This window comes from Agelaius phoeniceus, chromosome 1, assembly GCF_051311805.1.
Source record: "Agelaius phoeniceus isolate bAgePho1 chromosome 1, bAgePho1.hap1, whole genome shotgun sequence".
NCBI lineage: Eukaryota > Metazoa > Chordata > Aves > Passeriformes > Icteridae > Agelaius > Agelaius phoeniceus.
Window position 1 is genome coordinate 58,499,596 of NC_135265.1, and position 16,478 is coordinate 58,516,073.

General features: G+C 34.1%; 1 protein-coding gene across 5 annotated transcripts in view; it reads left to right on the forward strand.

Moving 5' to 3' along the window:
* SLC12A7 (solute carrier family 12 member 7) overlaps nucleotides 1-16,478 on the forward strand; it is a 79,118-nt gene that overhangs the window by 11,670 nt on the left and 50,970 nt on the right. For all 5 annotated transcript variants that reach the window (XM_077179586.1, XM_077179593.1, XM_054641868.2 and 2 more), the window contains exons 2-8: nucleotides 2,319-2,413; nucleotides 4,513-4,635; nucleotides 7,129-7,275; nucleotides 8,011-8,065; nucleotides 10,279-10,409; nucleotides 12,508-12,749; nucleotides 14,979-15,190. In XM_077179586.1, coding sequence (XP_077035701.1) covers nucleotides 2,319-2,413; nucleotides 4,513-4,635; nucleotides 7,129-7,275; nucleotides 8,011-8,065; nucleotides 10,279-10,409; nucleotides 12,508-12,749; nucleotides 14,979-15,190 — 1,005 coding nt within the window. The remainder of the gene's footprint in view (nucleotides 1-2,318; nucleotides 2,414-4,512; nucleotides 4,636-7,128; nucleotides 7,276-8,010; nucleotides 8,066-10,278; nucleotides 10,410-12,507; nucleotides 12,750-14,978; nucleotides 15,191-16,478) is intronic.

The window sequence follows — 16,478 nt, forward strand, 5'->3', positions numbered from 1 at the left end:
GACATGATCAGCATTGCCTATCAAATTGCTGTGCCAAACATACACAAATACAAAAAGAAAACTGTGTTAGAAAAACAGGAGTTTATTGCAGTCTGTCACTACCAGACTATTTTGAAGACTATTATCAGAAAACTTTAAAATATGCAGAATATTGGTTGTAAGCACTGAAATAGGTTTCCTGTTCTTCAGATCCTAAGTTCTGTATTTTCCCGTTTGAAGCCTGTCAGGTGCGTTTAACAAGACTTTTGTTAGAGATGCTGTGCTCTTTTTCGTATTGGAGTAAAGCCAAGTAACTCTGTTTAGAAATAGAAACATATAACGGACAGCTTCACAATTCTCCAATCTACAATTTAAAATACTGTGTAGTGCTGAGATACTGATTTTTATGTCCAGAACTGGTTAGCCAAAATTCTAGTCTTCAACTTCAGAATTATGAATACTGATTAACTTTTTCTTTTTTTTGCTACCCTTTTGGTGTTTAGATTAGTCTAATGATAACCACTGAAAGACTAACTCCAGTGACATTATCATCTATATGAAGGCAAAACAATAATTGAAATTTCCCAGCTCACTTTTTGAAGAGTAATCCTTTCTGAAGGGATTGGAAGTACCCTGAAAGGAGTACCGATATTTAGTTAATAATTACAGGTACCAGATGTCAGTTGGTGAGAAAATCAATAGAAGTAGGGTCTTGGCAAGACTGAAATCAAGCAACCTTATTTTTATTTTAACTTGGGAACATACCTTTTAATGAATGGCTTATAAAAACTTCAGCAGAAATAATGGGTGATTTCAGGAATGGAGCTAAAAGAAAAACAACATTGCAAAAATCTTGGAAAGAAAATGCAAGGTCTTAAGCAAGAAATCCAAGTGCTCATATGCTTTAGCAAAATGGTAAGAGAAATCAGGATGTATTTGTTTCAGGGCAGAGTTGCTCTTTTGTTGTCTGTGAAAAAGCTAATTGAATCTTTCTTTAAAGTACAATGGAGCCCATTAATGCCAATTTCTCAGATAATTTTGTGTGAAACCAGCATGTTCCATATACTGTGAAACATCTCAAGGTGTTAATTCATGAGGGAGATTCTTTTGTTTTAACAGTGTTCCTTCTGCTGACCTTGCATTAACCTTGGTTGGAAGAGTGGTGCCTAACCAGGCTGTAGGACTTGAAGTAGTGAGAGACCAAATATATAATATAGAGAAGCAGAAAAATGAAAGTTGGAGGATGTGGATAGAAGGAAGTATATTGGATGTGTGAATTCATCACCATTTCTTCTCTGGACTGAGGAACTAATTTTAAAGCCCTAATTTTTAGGACAGTTGTTATATTCTGTGTCTCTTATAATAGTATGTGGTTTCTATGTCATGATACCAATAACTATAGTGATACTGTGGAGAGTGGTAGGAAATTAGTGGTGGGAAATCCACAGTCCCTCTTATGTTTGAGGGACTGAGATATATTTCTGTCTGGTTTACAACCAAGATAATATGTTGTGCTGAGACTAGTGTACACATTTGCCAGAGCTTTCTTCTAGGATTTCATGTAGGGAGCAGAGGGAGGAGACAGGGGAAAAGAGTACAGCTTGTTCTCTAACTGTTCCTTAATTTTGTAGTGGAGAGACTGTAGGTGCTATTGCGGTCATCTGTGCATATAAGGGCAAAAGGGCACACAGGCAAAGTGGTGCAGGCAAGGACTTGAGATTATTTGGAAATGCCAGGGTTGTGACGGTATCAGCATGTCATAGTTTTTGTAGTTTGTCGGCTGTAAGGCAGTGAAAGTAATGCTGTATTTTTTGAGAGGTGTGCCAGAGCAGGTCAGTAGAACTACAGGTTAATGCAATTTCTATTTCAATAAGGAATAGATTAAGTACAACATGTCATGGAAGGTTCCCCACAACCTTTACAAAGTAATTCCTTTTGCGTTTCATAAATTCCTTCCTCAACTACTGGAGATTTTTTGAGGGAGTCAGTAAAGCAATAAAAAGGTTAGCTGGAGGGCTATTTTATTCTATACTCAAAACCTTTATGTGTAGTGCAATTATCAAGTGTTTTTAGGGAAACTAGAAAGGGTAGGGGAGAAATCAGTATGTGTGTTAAAGAGTAATAATGATGAAACACTATACCAAGATTAGACTGTTAAACTAAATCTCCTTAAATGTTTAACATCCACATGTCTGAGATGAAAATTGGGTTTGCAGCAACCTGTGGTCTTATTTAGAACCAGCTCTTACCAGACTCTTCTAACTATTCCTTTTATAGTATAATGTATCTTTTTTTTTTTTTTTTTCCTCTTGTTTTTAATTGTGTTACTTTTCCACTAGGGGATGGGATTGCCAGGGAAAGTAGTCCATTTATTAACTGTGCAGAACTGGGCAGAGGAAGCATGTATGAAGGAAAGAATATGGCTCTCTTTGAGGTAAGTTAAATACACCAAAAACATATTTCACCTTTAATGGAGATGAGCAATCACCTGTTTACTTTCTGTCTTAAAATTTAGTGGCAGGGAAAATGAGTTTTAATAACTTTTTCATAGTTTGGTTCCTGCTAACATTCCATTTCAGTGGATTTGAATGATATATAGGCAAGAACAGTAAATATTGGTGTGCATAAATGTGAAGATATGAAATAAGTCTTCGTGCATTTAAATTTTTTGGGCTATGATCTTGACACTGTTAGACAAAGCTACTGGAAGTCAAACGTATTTTTTAAAGAAAGCAGTATTCAGTTTTAAGAGGATTAGCAAAATAATTTGTTCAACGGGGGAATTTTTGTTAAACAGCAAAGCTAAAAAGCAAATCTGCAAGCCAAATTTACAAGCCAGTTGTATTGTCCAACTACAATGTAGAGCACACCATGGCAATTTCTAATGTAAATATCTATTTATTAATGGACATTTCATACCTTTTTAATCAACTGAATTATTACAATCAAATTACTGGAAAAAGTGTATTAATTGAGTACTTTTAAGGGCCACTTTTGCAATTAAGTAGTATTTCTAGTAAAAACCTTAGTTGCTGTGCTCTAGCAGCATCAACTAGTCTTACTCTGATGCTTGCTGTTAACAAAAACAAGGTGCTTCCAACATTGTTTAGCCACCTTGTTGCATTCTACTCAATTTTTTCTTGTTGTTCTCTTACATTTCTCTCTTCTTCCTTTCAAATATCTTTGCACAGGGGACATGGTTTTTCGTCTCACCTGTGCATGACCCAAATAATGTATATTTACTATTTTTCACTGTTTTAGAGAAAATTTTCCTTAGGATCAAACTAATGTTGATCATTAATTGTCTTTTTGTCATGTATGCAATATCTTAGTATTTTTTGACAGGAATGATGGTAATAAAGTTCTGTCATTGAATTTTTCTCCTTCAAGCTCTATTCCATAAAGCCATTTCTAAAACTTTATGTGGTTCAAATTAGTTGCTGTATTCCTCAGTGATGATAATTTGGCCATAGCTGCTTTTTGTCCTGAATCTGTTATTTTGACACATGGCTCACATTAAATCAAGTGATATGAAACCATTATTTTTACGTATCTCAAGTTATAGATATTGCTGTTAACAATATTGCATTGAAAGCCTTCTAGTGATTGCATCACTGCTGGTGTTGTTGTGGTGAAATTTTTTGATACTATGTATGTTTCAGAGTAAGTTTTCTATAATCTTGTTTTTCTCGTGTTTTCAGATGTGAGAGTTGTATAAACTGTTAAAAAGAAGTTTGACTATTATGACCATTATCATTACCTAATCTCCCATACTTTACTTCTTGTCTATGTTTGTCACCCTGATCTCTTGTCTTCTTTCCAGTGTTCAAGATTTTGTATTTAATTGAATTCTCCTGGATCCATTTTTCTTGGAATTCTAATGCTGTGTATTCTTCTGGATTGTATGATATGTTTTAGCATGCTTTTGTTTTGTAGCAGTAAAGAAAGATGGGCTGACTTCTGTGTCAGGTGCTATTATATATGTGCAATTATATGTAATAGATGTGTGGGTATTTTCAACAAGTTAACACTTTGGAAGTAGTATGCCTGGTATAAGAAAATATGTAAGCCTGCAGCACTAGACTTCAGAGAGGTACTTAAGTACTTTAGTGATTGAGAAATCATTTGAAGTCACTTTCTAAACACAAGCAAGGTGCTGGAAAAACTCATGTGCTGGAAAAACTCAAATGACTCAACTCTACCAGTACAATCCACTAAAGACTGTGCTGTGATGAAAATAGATTTTTAAAATTACAGTGGAATTTCTCTAGGTTTTCCTTATATTTGAGCTGCATATTGTAAGGTAACGTAAAAATATTAAAGAAATGGTGCAACATAGCCATGTAGAGTTAAACTTCTAGAAAGAATAGAACCCTCTTGTTGGTTGAAAGCTGACTGGTATTCTGTCATGCTAATTTTTTTATTTGGCTGAATCAGGGCTGACCTGTTGAGTATGTTTGAAGCAGTATCATAAAATGATGACTTAAAAAGAAAATTTATTTAATAAATGCAGTATTCTTCAAAACCCAACAGGAAGAAATGGATAGTAACCCCATGGTGTCATCTCTTCTGAATAAACTAGCAAACTACACTAATCTGACTCAAGGAGTGGTGGAACATGAAGCAGATGAAGACAGCAAACGAAAGGAAGTGAAGGTATTCAGATTTCTAATAATTTATTGAGATAAGAAGTGCATTTTTCAACCTGAAAAGTGAATATGTGGACACCTAAAAATGGGAGTGAGGTTTGTAATACCATGTTTAGAATTGAAGCATTTTTGCAGGACTTGTGTTAATTTGATGTTCTTGTTAGCATGTTTTAGCAAAACTGTGCTGTAAAACCCGTAGATAAAACATGTGCAAAGCTAGGATCTGAAACATGGAGTATACCCAGTTTTTTCTTCTTTCTTTTCTTCTTCCTTGTGACTAGTGCAAGCATCAGTACCTGTTACCTACCTCTAATAAGCATGCAGTAGGACTTTTTGCAGGTTTATTGATATATTTTAACTGCCTAGGTTTTTAGGTAGTTATATTAAGGCAAATTTGAGATGAAACAGATCACTCTTTTAATTCTATAAGCATATTTGCACCTCTTAACATGGTATTAGTTTTTTTGAGTAGTTGTCTTAGTTTTGTGTGTTGGAGTAAGTATTTTTAAAACTTAATGGATGAATTCCAAGAAAACACTTTGTTGCCAGCATCAAAAATATTGTACTTGGGGGAGAGGAAGTCATATGCTCTGTGTGACACATTGCTAAACACACTTGCTAGAAGTGAACTGAATTCATCAAGGGTTGTCTGTCTACTGGATACCCAAAATGTGTATCTGTGTCTGTAGAAGTGGAATGTATGCAATAGTTGGAGTCTGCAGTGGCATGTTGGATTGATCCCTCTGTTAGCAGAGGCTGATTTTGAAGGAGAAAGCTTGGAATAAAGCATGTGACCTGACAGAGTATAAAAACATATAGGCAAGGGAAGAATGATGAGCTGCATGGTGAGCATGGTGACTGAAACTAAGAAAATTAAGGTAGATGCTGGGAAGAGACAGTGCTGGGAGTCACCTGTCTTTGTGTAGGAGAAGGGGTCCTGCTACTGAATTTACATGCCGAGCTATGAAGAAAAGAGGAGAAGTATATGAGAATGAGAAAAAGGAAAATGAGCACAGAGCAGAAAAGACAGAGATAAAAATATGTTTGAAAACAAGGTTAGAACAGCAGCTCATTTGAGTGGAATGGAGCTTTTGAGTGGAAGTTGGTACCAGGACAGTGGGCAAGGGTCAGGGATAAAGGCCAGCTGTTTGTTTAATTTTTTCCTTATCCTGTATTTGTTCATGGGTGTGCTTTCTTTCTGTTTGTCTGGTTGTGCTTGATCTATATTTGTTTCATCTCATCTGAAGATAAACTTCAGATGTGAGAAAAGTAACACTGATCTTCTCACACTTTCCTTACTGTGAACCCCTTTGTCTGTTCAGCTGCTGTGTAGAGGTTTTTGTCAATGCAGCACCATATTACTCCCTCTGGAGCTGACTATGAACAAATGAACATCATGCCCTCGCTTGCAGTTGATCTTGTTTGTGCTCCATGTGGTGGCCTGATAACACAAGTTTTATGTATGTATCTTAATTTAATTTCTGAAATTGTGATAGTTAAGTAGTAGCCTGTCAGAGTAGCATTTTAATAGTGTGATTGAGACAGTGGAGCTGATGCTGCACATGGAAATCGCTCAAGATGCTAAAAATAAAAAATGTAGTCTAAATGGCATTCTATGGTTTCTTACAAATACTTGGAAATTTAGAGTTTTCTTAATAATTTTGATAACTTCCAAAGCATCAATGCTTGCTTATTTATTTAAATCAATTGCCATTTTTCACAGCCCAGGTTGTGATTTAAGACTATCTTGTGTAACTGGAAAGCTACTGTGTATAACTGTTGATTTTAACTAGAGTATTTCAAAGCCTGTTTTCTCTTCATAAGTGTAGAAGACTGAAACTTTAGTGATGAAACCTGAATGCTTTTGTGTATGTCTTGACCTATGATGATCACTAGCAAATAAAAAGTACACATATACTATGTTGTGACAGGTTTTGCAGTTTTTGAAAAAAAGAAATTGTAGTCAGCTCTGCATTACTTCACGCTCTGTCTTAATACCTTGTCTTTTTTTAAAATTGAAATTACTATTGAATATAATTTTTTGTGCCAGCTGTGTGGCAATTTGTGATCAACTTTTTGCAGAATATAAATGATATTTTGATTATGGCAGTAATTTATCTTTAACCTCTAACTTTAGCCTGTAACTGGTATTTCTGAAAAAGTTTGTAAAGTGTTATGATCAACAGATGAAGGGCCATCCTATCCCATCCTATCATTAGGATGACACATCAAGGTAATTTCTGTGGTATCCCTATCAAGGTGTCATCCTAATTTCTGTGGAACAAGAGAGTTTGTTATCACAAATAGTTTTCTCTCTTTTCAGGAATTTTTCTTTATAAATAGCACATGAATATTTGCAAAGCTGGACACTCCGAAGCTACCATTCATTTTCACTTGGCATTTGTTCATGGAGCATTTGTGATAAGTGTTTGTGGAATAAAGTGTTTATAGATTTAAATTTTTTAGTGCAAAGGAATTGATGTTCTCACTTTGTTTCCAGGGTCCACGAATGGGCACCTTTATTGGTGTATATCTTCCCTGTTTGCAAAACATCTTGGGAGTTATCCTTTTCCTGCGTTTAACATGGATTGTAGGAACAGCTGGAGTTCTTGAGTCTTTCATCATTGTGTTCATGTGTTGTGCTTGTGTAAGTTAACCTTATTTTATTTCTTTTTTAAACTCCTGTCCAAATTCTCTGTTGAAAGAGTACTGACACCTTCTAATGTATGAGTATCAGGGAAAATATAACCATATTTAATCATACTGGTAAAATTGTACTGATATTTAACCAATATGGTTCAATTGAGAGAAATGGGTTATATATATAAGCAGTGGGTGTCACGTGTCAGTCTAACCTGTATGGACATTCTTTTGAGTTGATCAAAGTAAGCTTTTATTTAAAATTTTATATGAGTTTTATTAAATCAGCCTTTGGCAAATATTTCATTATTAACTTAGAGATCTGAACTGTTCTGCTTTTTTCAACTTCAGAACAAACTGAATAATAAACTACAAATCAAACCCCACAGCATTGCATCCATAAAGTAATTTTTTAGAATAATAGAATACACTTTTACTAGATGTTGTCATAATAATGTTACAATTAGTTTTCACTACTTTTTAAATTGAAATAATGAACATACTATTTTAAGTATATGCAATGCTCTATATTCTTCCAGTTCTTTAAAGACTGTGTCAAGTGTAAGTTAACTAAATCTTCTGCCTGAAAAGTTGAGTACTTGAGTTGCATGGATATCCCAAATTAAACATCTTGGGGTGAAAAAAAAATCTAGTTACATTTGATTACTGTTTTGCCCAATCTTTAAAAAAAAACCTCCAAAACTCTGGTATTTTAAATTTCCTCTATTTCATCTTTCCACAGACTATGCTAACTGCAATTTCAATGAGTGCTATAGCAACAAATGGTGTAGTTCCAGGTAATGAAGAATTCTATCTTACATGGCAAATTCTTAAATAATGGAAGTTTAAATCTGGGATAAGAAATTCTTATCATTCTCAAATATCAGAAGTAATGCTTTTGTATCAAATGCATTTTTTCTTTTAATTGATTTTATAAATAACTTTTTAATGTGAGATGCAGTCTTTAAGACTGGTTCTTCTGGGAATTGCAATCTGCAGCACATCTTTGTCATCAGTCATTTGATCCTATTTTAATCAAAGATAAGATGTTATAAATTGAATTAATGGAGACTGGTCTTCACACAAAGCAAATTTCTTTACAAATAAGGGTACTACTTTTCTCTCTCCTGAATTTTCCTATTTTCCAGCTAAACCCTGGAGTTAGATATCTTGTTTTCTGCAAGAATAGTAACTGGTTTCATGGCAAAAATATTTTTCTGCATAAACACTCTAGGTTCTGCCCATCTCAAATTTTCAGGATAGATTGATAAATTGATTCGGCTTCATAAAGTAAGAGGATTTTTTTTTAGTTGCAGAATCAATTAACTCTTGAAGCTCTTACCCTTTTTAGTTTCTCAGCACAATAATTGATAGTTCTGGTGTTCAGATATTGGTATGAACTCTGAACTTAAAGTGAAGTTGTTGGGCTATAATAATAGTAAAAGCTATAATTTGTGTAGAATGTAGAGTAATTGTATAATAATTGTATTTCATGGATCCAGTACCATATATGAAATAAAAATTAATAGACAATTTTGTTTAAAATACTCCTGTTTTATAATAAAATTGAGTTATTCAAATCAGTGCTCAGATAACTAAAATGTTCTGCTGTATTCTCCCTCATATTTTTAAAGTTCATTTTAATGGTTTTGTTTAACATCTCTCACAGACTTTGAAGCCTGCAGTTCTTACATGAGACAGGTCTAAATTTTCACTTTTTTTGTTGTTGGTGCCAGTTTCTTAAGAGGAATGGTGCTTGTCCTGAATATATGGAGAAGGCAGAAAGCACATATAAGAACCCAGGACTGAAGGAGACCTAAGCTGCGGAGTCCTTTATTTTGCCTTTATATGCAAGAGCATTCATTATATTTAGTAAAAGAATTGATGATGCATCATAATATCTTTCTTAGTTTCTCATTCATTCATATTGAAAACACTGAAGTCTGTGGAACAGACTGCGCTGGTGAATGGTGGAATCACCATCCTTGGAAGTGTTCAAAAAACAAGGAGGTGTGGTGCTTAGGAACAGGGTGTAGTGGTCGACTCAGTAGTGTTAGGTCAATGATAGGACTTAATGATCTTGGAGGTCTTTTCCAACTTTAGTGATTCTATGAAAAACAGCTTCAGACTCTTCACACTGATATACGTTATTTAAAATTGCACACATCTTTCCTCTGTCTCTTTCTTCCCACAAGCAGGACAAAAATCATTAATTTAAGAGTAGATGGAGAGGGAACCAGAGAGAAGAGTTTTCCTTGAGGGAGTTGGTTGACATTCTAAAAGAAAGAGATGAGCTTGAAATTTAGAGCCTTATTAAAAGGCAAATAGTGCAATGGAAATAGGATGGTGGTGGTGTAGTTTATGACTTAAAGAAAGATGATGCATACGTATGGGAAGTAAGAGAGAAGAATTGAAGAACTCAGGGTAAAAGTGAATATTTTATATGTGGACAAGAAAAAGCAATCCCTTCCCAACACCTTTAAACAGTACTAAAAAACTGTGAACTGTACTGAAAATGGCTATGGTTTAGTATACAGAAAATAGAAAGAATCAGTAGAAAATAATCTGTTTTGTCCTTGTCTCATAAAGCAATTATTTTGGAAATTTATAGTTTGATGGGGAACAGCTTAAGGTTAGAAGCTAAAAATTCATTCATACCTATTTATACCTGTATATCCTTTTCTAATTTACTTCTGTTTAGCTTGTGGAATTTTTCCTCTTCTTTCTTTGGTCTTTGCTTTCTATTCCACAGACAATGCACATGGGGATATTAATCTTGAAATGTGCATTCTAACTATCTAGATGGTATAGACATTGGTTACAGTCTTGTCATGAGTTTGTCAGTGGAGAAACACGCAGTGGTTATCTTGATTATGTTGACTGATGAATGATTCAAATTTTTGTTCTCTACTGCCATCCTTAATCTGAAGTACTGGAGGTGTTTTGTTTGTTTGTTTTGTTTTATTTCTTTGGGGTTTTTTTGTTTTGTTTTGTTTTGTTAAATTCACAGCTGGAGGCTCTTACTACATGATTTCAAGATCTTTAGGGCCAGAGTTTGGTGGAGCAGTGGGACTTTGTTTCTACTTGGGTACAACCTTTGCAGGAGCAATGTATATTCTTGGTACCATTGAAATTTTATTGGTAAGTACTAGTCTCTATTAAGACTAAATGTGTTTGGGCTGTTTCAGGATATTGCTGATGAATTTTCTTAATGGTCTAAAATGCATTCTAGTTTGGTGATTGTTAATGTTTTGATACTACATTTTAGGATGTTGATATTTATTCTTACTCATGACTATTTGAGGAAGTTAAATTCTTATCAGTAATACAAAAATAAATTAAATGCTATTTGATGTATGTTTATTTTATATAATTTGCGAACCAAGCAGAAATCTTCTCTTTCCAAATAATAGGTGGAAAGCATTACCAAGGTAACACACTGCTGCATAATGAAAAGTTGTGGAGAACATGAAGGGCATATCTGTGATGAGGCAATAATAATCAATCACACTTCCTCATTTCAGAACTACTGGCTTTGAATTTTCATATATTTGCAAAGATGCTGTGGAATTCTGCCTGTGTGGCAGTGGCCTGGCTACTATGGCTTTGTTCATCCAGGAGGGGCCAATAATTGGTCATCAAATCAGAAACTGAAGATATGAACAGGAGATACTTAAGAATTCTTTCTTGTTACTTACTATGATCCATGTAATCAAATCCAGGTTTTTTTTACATTTAAATTAGAGATAGTATTCACTAATGCTTGCTTGTGTGATCTGATCTGTCTTGCTTGTTGTCTGATCTACAGCAGTAACACGAGCACATGTTCAATTGTGGATTGAATTTGGTGCACTGTTCTCCCTATTAAGAGGGTCATGCTGGGTTTGTGTTGCTGATAAAAATGTACAAGATCTAGCTACAGAATTTGAAGTAAAATGCTTCCCAGGATATCTGTCAAAGACCTCAGAATAGACCCCTGACATAGCCACAAGGCATGAGTATTGCTTTTTCTTTCACTGGGGCATGGATTATTTGGAGAAACAGAAATCAGTCATCTCCCTGTGGTTTTCCCTGGCAAAGGCTTTGAGCAGCAGGGCAACAAAATCCACAAGAAAATCTTCTGGAGTACCTCCATAGAGAGCCTGAAACTTCTGCAACGTCACAGTGTAGGGTTTTTTAACAATATATACTTTATCTGTAATAATTTTTTTTAGTTTGCTTTCTTTTTCTTCCATGATGATGTGACAATTTTCATATCTTCCAGCATTCTAGTAAATAGTAATTTACTAAATTTAAATTTAATTTAAGAAATTTCTGGTAAATGATTGTCTATGTCTATTTTTGGATTTTGCTTATGAATGCATCAGATCAGCCTCCTGTTCAAAGTTTCTTCCTGCCTTTAGAAATTATACTATTGAAAAATAGTCATTTCTGCAGTTTTTTTGAAGGACCGGAGTTGCCTCAAGCCCTAATATTCAAGCCCTGGTAGCTGAGCAGAAAAGGGTGTTTTTAGGGGTGCTAGAAGAGGGCATATAGATATGGTTGTGTAGTGTAGTACACCAATGTCTTAGAACTAGATCAGTTTGTCTTCTCACACACATTTAACAGTATAAATGCTATTAACAATTTTCAACTTCTTTTCAGGTAGAGCACACCAAAATTTAAGAAAGAGAGATCTGTAAGAGAATCTTGTTTGAAATTGCAGTAGATTGAAATGTCTGGTTTAGCACATGACTAAACTTCTTCACAATAATCTTAAATTGTGCTCTTGCAACTTTAGATTAAAATTTTATGAAGTATTATATAGGGTGTATAATACTGAAAACATTTTTAGTTTATTATACTTTTGTTTGTTTCTTCATATTTCGTTTCAATCAATGGAAGTCCTGTTTATGGTTTGGGTTTTTTCTTTTATTTTTGTCATGTTCTACTTCCTTCCACCACCAAATTCCTTAGCTGTTTTCCCCATTTGGCAGACACATGAATTAGAGGAGTGGAAGATCTTTAATAGGAGATAAGAAGCTGGAGCAAAAGTTGTATCCTATTCTTAATCCTTGTTTTTCTTCACCCTCACCCTTTTCCTTCCTTTATTTCTAGAGTTTTTCGATGCCCAAATTATATGGCTAAACTCATTTGTGAAAGCAAAACTGGTATAGAAGGTTAGATTTTATAGTTCAAGTAAATGATTTAATAAAATGTTCATTATTACATGTATGATAGTTCACCATATCTCTTGCAGACCTATATTTCTCCCAGTGCTGCTATATTTAAAGTGGCAGATGCTGGTGAAGAAACAGAGGCTATGCTGAACAACATGAGAGTCTATGGAACATGTATTGTCATTCTGATGGCCATAGTAGTCTTTGTGGGAGTAAAGTATGTCAACAAGCTTGCACTGGTCTTCCTTGCCTGTGTGATTCTTTCCATCATTGCCATATATGCTGGAGTTATTAAGACTGCTTTTGACCCACCTGACTTTCCGTAAGTGCAATATTGAGTTGTGCGGGTTATTTAAAAGAAAAAAAGTGTGGGGAGGGAAGAGCTACTGTAATAATTTCATGTTTTAAGCTAAATTTCAAAATACAAACACATTGCTTTCAGTGGTAGCTTTATGTAGTTTAAATACCAATGTGGTCATTTGATATTCTAAGAAATATTCACATATCTGAATATTTCTCTCTTTTTCATAAGATATGGTAACTCTAGAAAATGTTCTTTGGTGCTTAAAATTTGGCTGTTATTTCATCCATACCCAAGGCGCAAGAAGGTGCGTTTTGCTGACGGTAAATGTAACTGCTTTATCTAAAGATTTTATCTAAAAACCTGTAGAATAAAGTAAAAAGGTCAAGAAACCATTGTAGCTATTAAGCATTGTTATAAAAAAACCCCATAAATTTAAACTTTCTGTGTTATGAAGAAATTTTAGAAACTTCCATTTCTCCCTTCTTAAAAATGACACATTGAAGTGTTTAAATTCACTTGTATTTGTGAAGGCTTTCCCATTAATAAAATAAAATGTTATTGTTATGCATGACACATTGCTTCTCAAGGTCCTTGATGTGCTTAATTTTTAGCTCAATAGGAGTTACTTCTTCACTCCAGTTATTAGCTGCATTTTACTTTACCCAGTTATATGAGTTGTATTTTTGTGCATATTTTTCTGTTGAAAGATGAAACAAAGTTATATTGCTTAAGACATGATCAGAATAGGCTGATAACTTCAATCTTGTGTGGCACTTCATAGTAAGAGTTATCCTTTGCTGTATGATTGTTACAAATTCAATATTACTTTGAAGTGTTGGTAATTACATTATAAATTGACCATTAGAGTAGTACTTGTGGATTGTTCTGTAGCATTGTTTCACATGTAATATGTAAAACTTTGACCTATTTCTGAATAAAACTTATGGTTCTTACATTAACTTCCAGTGGGGCAATAGTAATATCTTTTTGTCTGTATAGGTAAAAGAGAGTTTATGTGGGTATGTAGCATTGCTGAGACTCATTACCAAGTTCCTGGAGACTTTATATGTGGCTGCTACTGTAATATTATTGTATTGGGGGGAAAACATAAAGAGTTTATTTTCCACTAAATATAATGGTTTACATTTAGAGTCTGCCTCAAAATGAGAAACTCAAGTAGGGTCTAGTGTAATGGTAAGACTGATCTGATGATGGTCATTAAAAAAACCCAAACAAAACAACTTCCACTTAGCTGGTTAGTTAGGTTGATATCACTAACCTCCATTAAGTTTGTCCATTGTGTAGGTGGTAAAATAGTTTACCTCAAGATCTCCCAGTTTGAATCAAACTGAAAGTTTCCATTGCTTGTATTATTTGACCCTGCTGCTATTGAGTCATCAAATCAGTAGCAATTAAAAAGAAAACTAAGCAAGGCAAGTGACAAGATGATCTCTTTAGCAATAGTTTTCTGTTAAATCTGCTGAAATTCCATGAGATGCAATACCTTGAAGCTGTGCTGGTGTATCTGCCTAACCCTCATTTTATATTTGATGTTCCTTCTTTTGTCTTCAAAGATCTATATAATTCAGTTTTTAAGCAAGCCTGGAATCTTAAACATCTTTTGTATAGTTTAACAAAGAAATATACCTAGATCCTTAATGTACTCTGCTGGTAGGAATTTGCTTTTGACAGCTGTTCAGATTTTTCTAATTCTCTTTCATTCCTGAAAAAAAAATTGCTTCCCAATACATGATTCTTTAATGTGTACTCCCATCACTGTTGTTATATTTGGCTCTTTAATCTTCCTGGCTTATTTCCTACCTTTTGGATTGTAATTGTTTTTGAGGATCATCTAAAGTTTTCAGTTGCTTGAAAAGGAAGAGAATGGTTTACTTGTTTAAACTCACTTTTATATTTTCTTCATCAGACTCATCTTTTAATTAAGTTTATTATTTAATTTTACTTCTTTCTTGTAGGGCTGAATGCATCATAATTGCTATTATGTAGTAGTCAAGCTGCTTAAATTGATTATACTTTACCATAAAGAAGAAATATTTGATCCATATTTTAAAGACTATTGATGATAGTTTTAGATGTAGAAACTATATACTGGTTTAGTAGATGTAGTATAGGCCTTAAGGTAGATAGTGTAAATAACAGGTTTCTGAAGAAGTCTAATGGACAAAAAATGGCTTCATTCACAGCCTTGTATTGAAGGAACAATGACTTTCTTTTTCTTTTTTATAGTATCTGTCTCCTTGGAAACCGTACATTGTCAAAACGCAGCTTTGATGTCTGTGCCAAATTTACTGAAAGCAATAACGAAACAAAGACTACACCTTTGTGGCTCCTGTTCTGTGATAGTTCTTTGCTTAATGCTACATGTGATGACTACTTTAGTCTCAATAATGTAACAGAAATTCAAGGAATACCAGGAATAATGAGTGGAGTTCTAACTGGTAAGTTGGAAGGCACAGTGACTTAAAAGTTTTTGGACATTATTAATTTGGCCAATGGCTGGTCAGTAATATAGCGGTCTAGTCTGTGTGAAGGATTGCTACCTTGAGCATGCTTCTTCCTATAAAAGAACCTGGTTTTAGAATCTTAGTATCAAGTGCTTTAATTTGGTGGTAATTGGAGTTTGATAGCTACTCTTTCAAAAGCCATTTTTTAATCAAAATGTGATAAAGTGCTCATCACAGCTTTTTTTTTTTTTTAAATATGTATGCCAAACACACATTTCAATAAGCCATTCATTAATATATTTTCAAACTCTCCTGAGAGGGAACTTGTTTCCACTTCACAGGTGGTGCAATGAGAGTGAAGTTCTGTGGATTGTCCAATGTGTACAAGTTAGTGATTGAATTAGAGAAGAGCAGTCTCCAATGTATAGATTTTATTCTCTTTACAGATCTGTATGGTTGTGGCAGCTTGGAATTCAGATTGCATCAAGTCATAGGCTTCATCTTAAATGTGTAATAATTTGTATTGTACACTCACAAATAATGTCTCTGGGAATGAAATGGTTACTCTGATACCTCTGCTTTGCCTTTCCTTAAAATAAAGTTTGATTTATATAAATATGCTACATAGGCACACTAGACGGTCACTGCTGCCACAGTACTCCAATTGAAAATATCACATATAAAGTGTACAAATACATTAAAAGATACTAAATGAAACATAGGCTTCTCTGAATCAAAATTTGTGGCTATTAAAAAATAATTTTCTCAATGAAAAATGAAATTATTTGCTTGTTACAAGAAATGTAGTTTAGAGTTTGTTTTCTGAGTTTTATGATTTACCATTTGCATATCTACGATTTTTCATGAATAATTTTGTACTTCCTGCCCCAGCTCACAAGTTAGCTGTATGTTACAATTTTTTGCTACCTGTAAGATTTAAATTGTTCTTTTACTTTTGGAGGTTTCAGGCTGAGTATTATTTTTTTTCCTTTGTTCCAACCACTGTTTAGGTGTTTCATTCAACAAGCAATCCTGTATAAAAGTATATTTTGTTAATTTATTCTCATATAATGTTAAGATCTCTAAAGACCAGGAGTCTGCTGAAAGCTCATTGTGAGCGACACACTTTCCACCATTCACTGCTCTTTGCTTACCTGTAGTGAATTTCATCAATTCCATTATATTTACTCATGGAATCTGATGCATTTTTGTTTAGTTTTGTTTTTTTTTTTAAGTTCCTTGCAGCTGTTTTTCCTTCTACAACTTTGAATTAACTGAGAAT